The sequence below is a fragment of the Phocoena sinus genome, chromosome 9 (genome assembly GCF_008692025.1).
Source record: "Phocoena sinus isolate mPhoSin1 chromosome 9, mPhoSin1.pri, whole genome shotgun sequence".
Taxonomy (NCBI): Eukaryota; Metazoa; Chordata; class Mammalia; order Artiodactyla; family Phocoenidae; genus Phocoena; species Phocoena sinus.
Genome location: NC_045771.1, coordinates 47,350,174 through 47,365,614, shown reverse-complemented (window position 1 = coordinate 47,365,614; position 15,441 = coordinate 47,350,174). Strand labels below are relative to the sequence as shown.

The following is a 15,441-nucleotide window of genomic DNA, read 5'->3' as shown; positions in this document are numbered from 1 at the left end:
AGTTTGGCTAATAGTGGGATGAGCCCAGTAATAACAAGCCAACGAATCAATAAATAATTTCAGATGGTAATAATAAGTGGCTGTGAAGGAGAGTGAGTGGGGTTGGGGGAAGGCTGCTTTACACAGGATTGGCAGGGGTGGCCCATGGGAGGTGACATTTGAGCTGAGCCCTGCATGACAGAGCAAGTCAGCCATGCAAAGCTCTATTGGAGGAGAGTTCTTACATGGAGGGTCCACAGGAGCCAAGGCCAGGGGCTCAGAAGAACTTGGCTTGTTCTAGGAAGAGAGAGAAGGCCAGTATGGCTGGATGATACACGAAAAGGGGGGCAGTGCCTGCAATGGAGTGAGGAGGAGGGCAGGGACCAGAGGACACAGGGCCTTGGAGGCCACAGTATAATGTTTGTATTTTATTCCAAGTGCAGATGGGAGACATTGGAGGATTTTAAGCAAGGGAGCATTGTGATCTCCTGTCTCTGTGGATGGCTTTCTTCACCTCTATGTGCAGTTGCCAACAAGAAGCAACCAGAAGGGGATAAGGTGTTTATGTGCAGGGAAACCTAAATGAAAGTTTATAGGTTAGGAGCCAGCATTTCAGGTGAATCAAAATTCTAGGTTTTTCACAGAGCAAGACTGAAATGAACAGTGAGAGACCATCTAATCCAAACTTCTGACTTTAGGTAAGAAGACCTTAGGAAATCCAAGTTGAGCATCTGAGCTATGTTTGAAAACCTGCATTAAGGAGACTGTTTATTTTGGGGGAAACTTCCCTGACTATGTAGAAAGCTGCACTCTAGGTTCTGAATATTCTTGACAACTTCTTGGTCTGGGGGTTGTACTTACCTTATAGAGTAAATCTCATCCAAAATAACAAGACAGCTTTGGGTAGATGACATCTCAGGGATTCATACTTCCATGCAGTCTGGCGTGCGGGTGTGTGTGTGTGTGTGTGTGTGTGAGCGCGCGCATGCGTATTAATCTTTATATTTGAAAAATATTTTTGAAGGTGTCATCAATATTTTAACATTCAGGACCTGGTTTTTCTGGTGAGATGGTATTGTATGGATGGTTCTAGAATTTTGTTGTAAACTCGGCAACATGATTTATTTTATTTGAATGTTATTATAAACAAACACTCATCTTGACCCATTAAAGCCCATTAAAATTGGTGTGTGTCACATATAAGATGAAATTAATTGCTTCTTTAGGTTAAAAGCTCACTATTACATTGTCTACTTTGACAAAAGAATTAAGAGCTTCACTGTTATTTAGCAAACGTAAACCATTATTAGTACACTGTATTTGTGTGTGTGCCTATGTGGCTGATTATCCGTAGGTAGGTTCCTGACGATGCAAGCCTAAGAATCCAGATGCATTTGTATGAAACTACCTTAGGAGGTGTTTAGTTGCCTCTGTGATAGGATGGGCCCCAGAAAGCAAGTATGAATTGTGAAAGAACTTAATTTAAGCTACATAACTGTAATTGAGTAGGATTTGGGGAAGTTCACCACTCTTGAGTTACTGTTTATTTATAGTAAGTATATTTGTTTCTCAGGAGGGGAAAAATTCTCAAACTATCTTACTGCATGAGATCAGAAAATTTCTGTTCCTTTGCATGAAAGTAGTATGTGACAGTAGCACAAGGACAAAGGCAGCATAAGGATGGGTGTGGGATGCCATAGACGTGCAGGATGACAAAAACAGAGTTTCCTTATCAAAAAGCACTGAATTAGAGAACTCTTAAAGCTTCCCCAGCTTAACATTCTATGAGTCGGGGGAAAAGGATTTTTCCCTCTGGCTGCTTAAGCTAGAGTATGTTTTACCAAGACCTTAGCTATGAGCTCAGGAGGACGCTAATAACTCCGTCAAAATCATAAATTCAGCTGTCAGCACTGGGATTGTTGAGTTGACTGAACAAGCAGATTTTCTCCATCGTCTGCTTTCTAGATTGATGAATAACAATTTCGTCCTCTCCATTTTGTTGTAACTCTTTCACTCTGACACTGATTGCTGAGAGGTTTTCTGGAAATTTCCTAAGTCACAAACTGGAGTAAATTCAAGGATATAATGCGATTCCAATTGAATCATCAGTGTCTCAGCTGTCAGACCTAGGAGTTCAGTTGGTTGAGTCGTACAACTTCAACAGATTTAATATTACATACTTGCCACTTTGTGTCTTGCCCTCGAGTCTTGATAAATGGGCTAAAGGTCTGACTGGAATCTGTGAGATAAATTATATGTTTATTATGCCAAGTTAAGTAAATACTGTTTGAAAGGATTACTGGAGGGTACAATCAAGTTAATTGCCTTAAAAATCTTTCTTGATTTACTGGGCTCTATGAAAATGGTTAAGCATTGATTCTGTCATGGTAAGTGACATGAAGAAAGTGGTGTTGGATCCACAAGGGTTGCCATATACACTTGCCCCCTCATGCCTGGAACTGTCCCGTAAATGAGCTGAGAGGCCCCCAGGACCAGAAAGCAAGTACTGCTGACAGACAGTTGTTCCTCCAGAGAAGACACAAGTTGACAGTTTGATGTTCAAGCTGACGGATTGCTTTCTTTCTTTTTATTCTAGATGCTGAAGAATACCAGCCTCCAATATGGAAATCCTACTGTGAGTACCTAAAATCAATCTCCTCAGAAGTCTTTAGTCGGCCTGCCTTTTGAACAATTTTTGCCGTTGATTTAGTGCACACAAACTCTCGCATTACAGCACTGCAAACCCAAATGTCTCTTTCTCTGCTAAGGAAAGATATTGGTCAGAGAGAACTGAAAGAGCCCTGTCCCCTGGCCAGGACCTCGGAGAGCCAGGTGCCTGTGACCCGCTTAGGGAAATGCTTAGGGAAAAAAAAGATGGACATTTTGACTCTCTACCTTTCTTTAGGACTTTCCTTGTCTTCCTTCCTTCCTTCTTTCCATCCTTCCTTCCTCTTTTTTACTCACAGTTGGTCAGCAAGGGTAAGTGTGTTGACTTCCATGAATTATGTTCCTGGCTGTTCATCTTAAAGCTGTAATATCGAAGGACATTTACCACAGAAAAATTAACAGATAGCAATGGATAATGTTTGGTCACTAAGGGTGACTCCTTAGAAACAGAGATCATTATCTGATCATCGATCATCAATCCGTCTCCCCTCATGAAGGCAGGCACTTGTCATCACCTCAAGCTGGTTTTCTGTTTCCTTAGTATCATCCGCCTGACTAAGTAATTCTCCAGTGACAGAGGGGAGGAGTGTGGTGTGGGGAGCCCACTGTGCTGAGAGCCCGGGGAACAGGCTCTCATTCAGGCTCTGCTTCTAGACAGCAATAATAAGAATAATTATTTCTATCATTATTGACGTTGCCCTTGTTTCTACTGCCTGTTGAGACCTGGAGTGTGCCAGCCACCACACTAGCTCTGTGCCTCAAGTCGCAAGTCGCACCACAGCCCTGAGCGACCAGTACCACCCTTATCCCTGTTTCACATACAAAGAAACCACAGCTCAGAGGGGTTCAGTAACTTGGCAGAGGTTTTATGAGAAACCTTGGAGTGGCATTCAGAGTGGAGCCCAGAAGCAAGGCAGACTGACAGGCTGCAAGTTGCCAATCTTTTTTTCTTTCTATTTAAAATTGTATACATAAGTATATACATACACACAGACACACATATGCATATACCTGTGTATGTACGTATTTGTTACAAAAGCAATACAAAGCTACATAAAAGACGAACATTAGAGAAATACATAAAGCTGGGAGCAAAAATTTCCCATAGGCCACATACCAGTTCTCACCCCATATTCCACTCCTCTTTTCCAGTCACTGACCCTGTCAATTTTGGAAAGCATATCTTTCCAAGTGTTTAAAATACACATGCCTAATAGTTTGTTGTTTTTCCCTTTTGTAAAAATGGGTTTATGCTGTACCCGGTGTCCTTCAACTTGCTTGTTTCACTTCGCAAATACCTTGTTTTTATCTTCCTATTTCAGCATATAGAGAGGCACCTCGTTCTTTATTACATGAGTCTGTTCTTCCATCTGTGAAATAAAGGGGTGGTGCTGGGTCTCTAAGGGCCCTTCCAATCTAATGTTATGCATTCTGATCTTCTGTTTTAAAAGGCAATGCTAATGACTAAGTAATTGGATGGTTTTGTTTGTTTGTTTCCTAATGGAGTGTGAAGCGCTCTGACAGTAAATCAACGAAATATCTGTAGTGAGGGTATTGAGGGTCCCGTGACTCACTGTTCCTTGCACTGCCTTACACACAGCCTTGCGTACGTTAACTACGCAATAAATATTTGTTGAGTGAATGGCACCGCAGAGAGCTTTACTGAAGCGAGAAGATGGCACTGGCTCAAATTCATTTCACTTTTTGCTAAGAGACCTTGGGCCACCCAGTGTATCCCTTAAAAGCACTTTTATGTCCTAAGGAAACCAGAAACGGTGTTGTTAATTACATGTTCCAATATCAGTTTTACCAGAGTATATTGGTTTTAAGTTTGATTTTTTGATCTAAGCAAGTTGTGTGTATGCGTGTGCTTAATTTGCTCTAGGATCATAAAACTTTAGATGCAGAAGGGATAGTTGAGTCCATTTAATACAAACCTAATGACATATATGAAGTTCCTCTTTATTATACTCAACTAACAGTCATCCAGGCTGTATTTGAGGGTCTCTAGTGATGCAGAACTCTACAGCTGAAGGGAGTATGCCAACAGCAGGGCCATCCACGGCATCAAACACAGGTCGATCGAAGATCCACAGGGTACTACTGAGAAAGCACTCTCTTTTGGTTGTCCTGAGTCCATTAATTCTTTGAGTTAGGGTGTTGGACTACTATAAACTCATCTAACAATATCATTACCAAGCTCATGCTACTCCCTCTTATGCCCAAGTTTATCATCTACTCATTTGGTCTTTCAGCAGACATACATTATAAGCATTAGGATAAGCTTTAGGAATCAACAGCAGCTAAAATGTGGCCCATACTTTCCTCCAATTTACAGTCTAGAAAGGGAGACAGATGTAACCAATTACCATGCAGATGGACTGAAGCAACAATATGCTGCTCCTCTACCTCCTGGGATTAGAGAAGACTTTATAAAAGAGGTTAAATTTGCATGTGGGTCTTGAAGGATAAATAAGGAGAAGAAATCTGAGGGCCTTGAAAAACTTCATGAGATACATGTTAATATCCAAGTATGTTAAAACAATAGTATTTTCCTTATCTGAAAATCCAACAAACCTATCAGAATATGAAATTTGTTTGTTTTTAAATAACCTGTTGGTAAACCCATTCTGAACCTCAGGAATCACCAAGTTGTTTCTCTTTGAAATACTCACAGACCATCCTTTCAGAGATTAATTTTACTTGTTGATGTCAAACTCATTAACATATCATCTATGGAATCCATACTTGCCCATCACACACTTAATTTTCTAGCTTTGGCATTTATTCGGTACTTTGAAATTTCTCATACATTTACCAGATGCAGTTCCTTTTTGCCATATTATAGGACTTGGTTTGAAAACTGATTGTTTACAATGATTACAGGAGTATATAGATATGTCTTTGCTTTCATCCATCACCTATTGTTGGCTGTTAATACTGACTTATTTGATATCAGATTCTTATTATGAAGCCTTAGTCCCAATTATAACGTTATTCCTAAAAGAAAATTATTCCGCCTCATAATGATCCACTTTAAGAAGCTGTTTTTAAATTTTAATGCTAATTGCAATGCTCTTACGTGCAAGTAACAGAATATTCCTCTCAAGCGCATTGATTGACATAAGCAAAAAGTCTAGAGGCACTGGCTTCAGGCATGACTTGGTCCAGCAACTCAAATGACATTACTAGAACCCAATGTGTACCTCTTCCTTTCTTGGCTCTACTTTCCTAGGTTTGTCTCCACTGTTGGTAGGCTTTTCTCTTGTAACTCCCAGAGAGCTACCAATAGCACCAGGGCTACCACATCCACATTTAAGAGCAACAGGCAGAAGGACGGTCTACTGCAAGCAGAAGTCTTAGAATTGAGTCTCAGCCCTATTTGACATGGGTTCCCAACCCTGACTCCATCACTGTGGTCAGAGAGTTGAGATATATTAACTGCCCTAAACCCATCAGGGCTCACCACTGGAACTCAGGAGGGATTACATAGGAGTGACTGGAAACTTTGGAGTACCGTTAAAATGGGGAAGATGGAAATGGATGCCTAGAAGGCAACCAATGAATGTCTGATTTAGAAATTTAGAAGAATAAGGAACCTTAGAAATCAACTCTCTAAATATTTTCTGTAAAGTAGATTGCTTATTAATTTATTCATTCATTCATTCAACAAATGCATATTAAGTCTTTGCCTTAGACCAGGCAGTGTGCTTTGAGCTGTGGGACTGCAAGGATGGATAAGACTCCATCTTGACTCAAAGAACAGTGATGCCACGTGAAGTCCCTTAAGTTCCTGCCTTTCCTGCTCCCCTTTCTTTCTTAGAAACTAATGCTATCACTTCCTGAGCTGATTATTTGGTAAGAATAATCTTGTCCCAAAGTATCATATATCTACATCTGGTCCTTAATATGCAAGACCAAACCCCAGAACATTGGTGAAATGTATTTGGTTTCAATTCTTAAAAAAAAGCTATTTTCAAGTTTACTTTAAAAATAAAGTAAAGCCACATTCTAAACTTTAAGCCAGAACTATGAACTAAGCAGATGAGTTTAAAAGCCAACCACCTTGGGTACACTCTGAAAGATGTTATTGTTTAACAGGCCAAGTGCCAATTAAGCAGCAGTTGCTGTGGCCAACATCTCTCCCCAGAGACTCTCCTGGGCAGCAGGTCAGGCAGTCACAGCTTGTGCCTGTTTTTCTAAAGAGGAGTTTAGAACCTCAGAATTCTGATCCATAGGCCCCCTGCATCAGAGTCACCTGGGGAGAATAGTTATAATAACTATTATTATTAATAAATATTATTAATTATTAATAAATATTATTATTAATAACCTCAGCCTGACGCCAGATTTCTGAATCGGAAGAGTGGGGGGATCTGCAATTTATCACACCCCACAGGTGCTTCTTATACACACTTAGGCCTGAGACCCCCTGGTTCAAGTCTACACAGCCTCATCCTCAGGCTTTTCACTGTGCCATGGGACAAGAGGAGAACTCCATCCCCAGTAAGACTGGACATTCTGTTAGCAAGACAAGGCCTGCACACAGTTGCCTGGAAGTGGGGCTCAGCCAAGAGGCCACTGAAAGCCCTTGCTATTTCTTACTCACACCCGTGAGTTTTTTCCCATGAAAACTGGGAAGACATGGGCAGTGAGCGGGGTGGTGCTGGGTCAGTGTCACAGCCAAGTGACCAGGTTTGGCTCCTGGATCCACATGCCCTCTTAAGTGATAAGTGGCAGTTAGAGGACATCCCTGCAGGGTCTCTTAGTAGCTGACGGGTTTGGACTGGGCTTAGCATCACCCAGGCCAGGGCTTTCACTCGGCCTCCATGGAGTTGTGTTACCAGAGGATGAGCCGAGTTTTCTTACTGAAGAAGAAAATAAAACACTCTCTCAGTGAGCTCTTGATTTCTCAATCTGCTTCAGGTTTCCTGGGGAGCAGGGGATCCCCTTCTCTTACCTCCACGTTCCCTAGTGACCATCCCCACCCCATCCCCCTGCCTAACAGCTTATTCCAGAATAAGAATTCTCTCTTGTGCTGCAAGGACCCAGGGCTGGGGAGTGCCTGGGACAGATTTGGAGCATTGCCGCAGAAGCACAGTCCATCATCTCGCCCCTTAGCGCACAGAATCACCCAAGCAGTGACATTTGTTATTGCATTTTGCTTGTGACGTGGGTTTGTTGAACAAAGAAAATTCAAGAAACGACATTTCCAAGATTATGTGACATGTTTCAGTTATATTAAATGGGCCTCATGGATGTTTGTTTCGTTACAGCCAACCTTGAAAATGAGGGACTGGGGCTGAAGCTGAGATAGAGTCTAGGGCCCCATTTTTTTCTGTGGCTACCATGGCAATTGGTTGTCATCTCATTATCTTTATAGAGACATATTATTCAGATGGCAAACAGGCTTTGTCAATTTCTATTGCTTGGAACAGCACTGAACAGATTTTGTAGATCCTGAGACCGGCTCACTGAAAAATAATGATTGATTAATGACGTGTGCTGCCCAGAGACCAGCAAGGAGAGGTGGCACCCCTGGCTTGAGGGTTTTTCAGGGACCCCCCCCCCCCCACCAAAGTTACTCCTAGCTGGGGCTATTTCCAGTTGTAAGACTGGTGAATGACCATGTATCTCTTTACTCAGAGGATACAGCTAAGGGCTTTAGCCTGTTGACACAGGAGAGGAACTGTGCCTTACATTCCTTCTCCTGTAACCTCTGTGATTGTTAATGGCATCTCAATCTTTCAAGCATTCAAGGCCCTTTCCTCCATTCAATTTGTAATCCAGCCCTGGCCATCCCCCTCTGCAATCAACTCACCTCCTCTTAGTGTTGTCCTAACTCGTACTTTCAGGATCTCCTTTACCTACAGCTAAAATACAATTCTTTTCTCCTTCCCTGCCTCCAAGGATCCCCCTCCGATCGTTCCTTCAGTGAAGCAAAGGGCAGTGGCCCCCGCTCCTGACTGTGTGTTGGAATCTCCCAAAGACCTTTAAAAAGAACATATTTCGGGGCCCCTTGCCAGGCTGGCAGAGTGAGCATGGCCAGAGACGATGGTGTCTGAAAATCTGTATTTTATAATTATATAATTTATATTTTAGCTCTTCAAAGATTCTAATGCAAGCAGCCCCACTTGGGACCTCTCCACCATCTGCTTTAGGGAACCACTGGTGAGGCTGAAAAATATAGACCTTGGGACCTGGAAATCAGGCCTTAAATCTTGATTTCATCATATTATCTGCGTGACCTTGAGCTCCTTCACAGCTTGACGTCTCCACTACTTTGTCACTGAGGTGGAGAATAACAGCTACCTTGGAGGTTTGTTGGGAGGAGTAAATGAGGAAATGTAGATAAGGTGTCTGGCACACAGTAGGTCTCCAGAAAATGAGAACTTCTATTTTTCTGAACAGTCTTATCCTTATTGTCATTATTCTGAAGCAGACCAGATCATGTCACCTCCCTGCTCAAAACACGTCACTGTCCCCCCATTGCTGACAGAAGAACGTCCATGCTTCCTACCATGACCTTCAAGGTTCAGTCCCACATGGCCTCCTCCCACATCTGCCCACCCCGGGGCAACAGCACACTGGACTCTCACTGACCAATCAGCACGTCATTCCCTTTTACTGCTGGGGCTCTTTCCTCTATCTGTACCCCCCTCTCTTTTCTCTACCTGTGAACACCCTGCTAACTCTTCAAGAAGAGCTCCATGCTTCTCCCCTCAGGAAGCCATCCTGACCACCTGAGTAAAAAGAACTGCTTCCTCCTCTACCCTTAATTAAAGCACTTGGCCCTTCCTGGTTTTGTTTCTCCACATGTATCTCCCTCACTGAATCAGTGTCCTTGAAGGAATGGCTTGTGACCCATGAGTCAATGCATACAAATATGCATTAAGCATCTACTATGTGCCAAGCACTGTTCTAGGCGCTGAGCGTCCCACAGTGGACAGAACAAAGTCCCTGCCCCCAAAGAGCCTACACATTAGTCATGGGAGACAGCACACAAGATAAACAAATACAGCGTGTTAGTGGTGATGAGTACTGTGAAGAAACGTGAAATGGTGTAAAGGTAGCAGAGAGATGGCATGGAATTTTATACCAAGTCAGGCAAGTCAGGGAAGACCTGAATGAAGGGGGAGGAGTGCCATCTAAACATCTTGGGAAAGTGCAATCCAGGTGGAGGGCACAGCAAGTGCAAAGGCCCTGAGGCATAGAAAAATAAACCTGGGCTTTGGAATCGAAAGGATACATTTTAGCTGGATGGTCTGGGGCAAATATTTCACTTCTGGGCACTTATTTCCTCATATAAAATATGAGAATGGTAATGATACGTTCTGTCCTCGGAGCTCTTGTGAAGGTTCAATAAGACATTGTTCCTGCCATATAACAGGTACTCGATATGCTGGTTCCCTTCTCTTCTCTCTTCCCCTCCATCCTCACAGCCTCCACATAATGCTGACTGTGGTATCTGTTCTGCGGCAGATGTTCAAATATTTGCCGATATGAATTGCAAAGGTGCGCTTAGCTTACAATGCTTCTCTCATAACAGCTGTACTTCCTTTGCCACCTTTGAGGGAAGCATTAAAAACGGTGTTCACAAAACTGTTCCAGCCATGCCCCCCACATATAACTGCTGGCTTCCGAGGGCATTGACAATGGGAAGAGAAGAGAGGATAGGATTCTCTGGATGTGGGTTCTGCAATTGCTCTAAAGCTCTGTGATTCTGGGAGATGCTCCCTTTGGTTCCCTTTACACTCATTAACAGCAAAACCCTGCTGAAAAGCAGTTAGTTGGTGTTGGAGCTCATTCGAGAGGAATAAAGGATTCCATGCAGACTCTGTCGTGATTTAAGGAGAGCATGGGCTCTAGCGGGAGAGTCAGTGGAATGTCCAAAACTATTTCTCTATTTTTAGCCAGTTCTTCCTCATGTTTCCTCCTGCACAAGGAGCCTTCTCTGACCTGTCTCTGATACATGGCTACAGTTGTCCTTAAGTGACACAGGCATCATCATTAGTGTGGGCAACCTAAGCTTAGAAATGCGACACGTTAAAACATCCATATGAGGGTTAGATGGTTTCTTCTCTGTTAGGAAGCTGAGTCATCTACCCTTAATTAGGTAAGAAAATAACCATGTTGAGCTGAAGGCATTGGGGAGCCATAGGTACAAAATACATCCCATCATTTCCACCTCTGTTTCCATGGGACCATCTGCCCTTCAATTAAAATTTCTTTTTTTAATTTTTAGACCTAAGAATAAGCCAGAAGTTTTTGCTTCTCTTATTACATCTTCTAGAAGACTTTATGTGATCTAGTTTTTAACTTTTCATAGATGTATTCTATGATATGATTCATAGATTTATTTGACATTAATTATTCCCTCTTCAAGATTCTGAAGATAACATCAAGGAGGTTTATTTTCAACCTCTATTTCCATGGAAGTAGAATCCCAAGGTACCTGCATAGAGTAGCTTTTCCTCTAAGAGAAGTAATCAAACTAGCTGAGCAGCAGAAAATCACTCATTATAGTCTGAAAAATTACAAATAATATTCTGATAAATTACATTTTTGTATACAGTTACCTGCTTTCCTCCACGCCCAAGCCTGAAAGCCTGTCTTTAAAACAGGATATAAGAGAGTTATTATTATTTAAGATATTATTATTTAAGATACTAAAGCAAAAGGAATGACAGTGGGTGGGAAATAGTCAAGTAGATAAGTATCCGTGGTGATGGACAGGGCAAAAATGGAACTCGTGAAAAGAGAAATGAGTTGGGGCTTCATTCACTCACAGAATCAGCTGTGTCTCTGTCCATAACTGTAACATTTCAGAGAATGCCACGCCTCTTCTAATGCCAGTCTTTCCCTGGTATGTCAAGAAACATCAGCATTGAGATTCAGGAATCCTATTACATGATCTTACTACCTAGGTACTCACAAGTACAATTTCATCTTTAAAATTGTCGAAAGAATTTTAGTCCTATCTAGTCTTCCGAGAAAGCCGTAACATGAACAATGCCAGTAACAATTATGACACTAAACTGTCCTTATAAGAATTTTTAAAAATCAATTTTGCCCGTTTATATTCATTGTGACTAATTTCCATTTAAATGATCTGCCTTTTTTTAGTCTAACCTTTGTTTCTTGGTTGAGAAATTTGCAGTTCTTGAAAGGTGGTTAGGTGGAACTGTTTGAAGACATGTTGGTATGTGCTAATGCTCTTTAATTATAATTCTCTCTTTTTATATTCGGCAGTATATCAGTTACAGCAAGAGGCCCCTCGTCCCAAGAGGATCATTTGCCCTGGGGAGGTCAGTACTCAGCTATTTCCGATACACCTCGTTAAATATGATGAATGGTCAGCACTTTGTTCATATTGGAGGACCTTCAGATTTCCTGCGAGTTGATTTCGTTTAATGTTTGTTAAAGTGTCACCAAATTTAACATCTAAATAATCTATATTTTGAAATCAGGTATTATTTGAAAAATACTAACTTGGAATCAGAAGTCTTACATTTTTCACTACTACAGAGGCAAATTAAGCATCCTTTGTAAACTGTCCAAAATGTGTGTTCTGGTTGTTTTCTTTGTTCCTGCAGTTTTGATACTTTTATCACTTTTTTATTATGAAATGCTTCCAAAAGAGAAAATGCAGAGAATGATAAATATCTGGATAGTCTCAACACCCATATTTAGCAAACCTTTACATTTTGTCATATTAAAAAAAAAATCCCTACGAGAAAAGTGACTGGGTTTTTATTCTTGGAGATAAGCTTAAAAATATATTGACTCATAAAAATGCTTACCAGGCACAGAACTTTCCCTAGCCCTCCTTTACTCATCAGTTCTCTTATCATCTGGGATGCCAGCAAGATTTGAAAGACAGGACTAAGGCTCTGTTTTCTATTTTTATGCTGACTAGGTGCTTTAACAGCCAGACCAATATCCTTCAAACAAAGGTCCATGGGTCCTTGATTATTTTTGTTATTATGACTTCAATTAAATACAGAATAGCAGATTTCTTTTAAAGTGTCACATCTGCCTTATCAGAGGTAAAGGCTCTAATTCCAACAATCTTGAGATTTTTCCTTGAACATCAGTACTTTCTGGCAGACGGACTGGATCTGGTTTTGAATCTGTCTCAAAGACTTAGCTACATATGTACCCACACCCAGAGCCAACTTACCACTGTTTAATAAGTGTTCCTATGTGAAATTTTACTTCCGTTGAAGGGCACTGAAGTTCATCAAGTAATCTGAATTTTAATAGAGTGGACATTCTCATCCCAGAAATATAGCCTGAGAAGAGAAAATATTTGATCTGTAAGGAAAAATCCAGGATGAGGTCAAATCTTTATTTGGTGGTACGATTTTGTTCCATCACTAACCCTGCTGACTTGTCTTTTGGTTATTAAATAATATCCAAGTAAGAGAAATATAGGATAAATACAGAATTTTTAATGAGATGCTTTAATTAGGGTATTTTGGGTGAGAAATAAGAAACAAGTTGTTAAAAATTCTTTCAGTCCTACTTTACGTTTAGTATTTTGCCATCAGGAAAAATATAACCATGTGTAGGGAGTTAGAGGAGTTTAAATGTCTCCATGAAAAGAATGTTTGTAAAATTAAAATACAACTAAAGTCTCTTCCTAGGGGTATTAATAAAAAGTCTACTGGTAAGGTCGGGCACTAGAACTTGAAACCCAAAGGGATATAGTAAATATTCATTTGTTCATTTATTTTATATATATATAATATATAGATAGAGAGAGAGACTGCTCTGTTCTGACTTAGATCTAGGTGTTGGGAATGCAGCAAAGAACTTGGCTATTGGTGCTTTGAGTTTCATATTAATTGTATGTAATTAAAGATATATTTAAGATGTTATCTATGGGTGGGTGTAAAAGAGAGAGAGAGAGAAAGAAAGAAACAGAAAGAAAGAGAGAGAGAGCGAGAGAGAGAGAGAAAGAGTCCGAGCGCCTCTTTGTTTCTCAGAATCCTTGGAACCATGTCTGTTGTCCTCTAAGCCAGGTGGAATTTTAGCAGTGGAGATGGGTAGATTCAGATTAGCTTCATGAAGCGTCTTCACAGGGTTCCTCTGAAACTCTTCAGACATCCTATGGGCTGAGGGTCCACAGCCTATCTCTTCAATGTCACACTTGCATCAGAAGGAAGTGCCCCAGAGGCCTTAGCAAAGCAGAGCTGTGAGCCACAAGCCACCACCATCTGCTATGACTAAAGGACATGGCGTGTGTACAGCTTTTTTCATCCTCCTTTCTAGTCTTGTAAACCAAGCTTTTCACATTTTGACCTTTATCAATCTGATTCATTAATAAGTTATGCCTGGTGGATGCTGGGTTCCTAGGTAACTTGCCTCTAGGAATTCCATATCTCATTTCTACCAGGAAGCCTAGCACAAAATGGACATTTCATCAACTCCATTTCCTCAGCAGGCAGCATGGGGCCATCCAGCCAGGCAGATGTCAGGTGATAAAGGGCCGAGTGTGCTGGAGGAACAGGTGCTGCCGAGGCGAGCGCCAGCCAGCGTAGCTTCAGGGCCCTTTGTCCTCCTGTGCAAATAATTCCTGCCCACACTGCTCGGCCTCCCAGGACTTGGCCTCCTTCTAGTGAAGGAGTGGTCGCTGGTGAAACCACTCCTGCTGCAGAGGGTGTTTTAGCAAACGGCTCTGTGCCTTATAGCACACCTGCGTGCTCGGGGATACGCCTAATGAAGAAGCCTTTCAGTTTGAGTGTGTGGCCAGAGAGCCTGAAGCTTTATTAACATATTTACATAAAGCCATAAAGGCTATTTCTTTTGAACAGTGAGTTATGATTTTTTCTGTGTCTTTGCCATCTTATCCCTCAGCTAGCCATTGAGTCCTCGCTTTACTTTACCCACAGCCTTGCTGCCCTCCTTCTTAGTCTCCAGCCCCTCTCCTCTCAGCCACCTCGTCCCTGGCAAGCCTGCCCCGCTGTGTTGCTCCAACACACTCCATCTCTTTTGTTTCTCTGATGACTAATAACCTCCCAGGCTATGGACCTCTCTCAGGTTTGGGTCCTCCCACTGCAAGTGATACATCCCACATTAGAGCACCAAGTGAGTCTGCAGTTATAGTCATGGAACACTGTCATTCAAGTGTACAGACACAGGCCAACCTGACTTGAATGCTTGGTGGCCCTCGACGGATACCAACCGCCTAATGGACTTCGTTGGAGAACTAGGCGATCGAGGGTACAGACTGGTTCAGCAGGTGAAATCCAGTGAGTTTTGCAAACCCAGGAAGGGAAGCCCGGCTGCAGAGTCAGCTGGGCTTGTTCTGCATCCTTGTTCTACCACTTTCCGGCTACCTGACTTAGAACCAAGCACTTACTCTCTCAGGGGGATTAAGGTCTACCCGCAGGGCAAACAGCTACTGCGCAGGGTGTTATAAGTGGGATCCGTGTGTCAAGTGTCTAGAATGGTGCCTGGCACATCAGAGGTACTCACTGTTGATGACTCATGGCAGATTCAGAAATCTGTGGAGAGCAAGTTCTGAGACAGTCATTAGGGACAGAGTCACAGCAATGACAGTACTCTCTGGATGTGAGGGCCAAAAAGGCAGTGATGAAGAGCAAAGCACGATTCCTGGGTCAGGGATTAAGCTGCCATGTAAAAAGATACTGAGGGTGAGGAACAGAAGGAACAAGTGGCTGAACAACGGCTCTGGCGCCAGTTAAGCCAGGGAAGGTCAGTTACTGAAATAAGAGTCCATGGTTTTCTTGAGATTCATCATGGTAAATTAATATTTACTGAGCAGCC

General features: G+C 42.0%; 1 protein-coding gene across 1 annotated transcript in view; it reads left to right on the top strand.

Moving 5' to 3' along the window:
- Nucleotides 1–15,441, top strand: part of CHN2 (chimerin 2) — a 334,206-nt gene that overhangs the window by 161,673 nt on the left and 157,092 nt on the right. Inside the window, exons 2-3 of the mRNA XM_032644024.1 lie at nucleotides 2,576–2,614; nucleotides 11,899–11,954. Of these exons, the coding sequence (XP_032499915.1) occupies nucleotides 2,576–2,614; nucleotides 11,899–11,954 (95 nt within the window). The remainder of the gene's footprint in view (nucleotides 1–2,575; nucleotides 2,615–11,898; nucleotides 11,955–15,441) is intronic.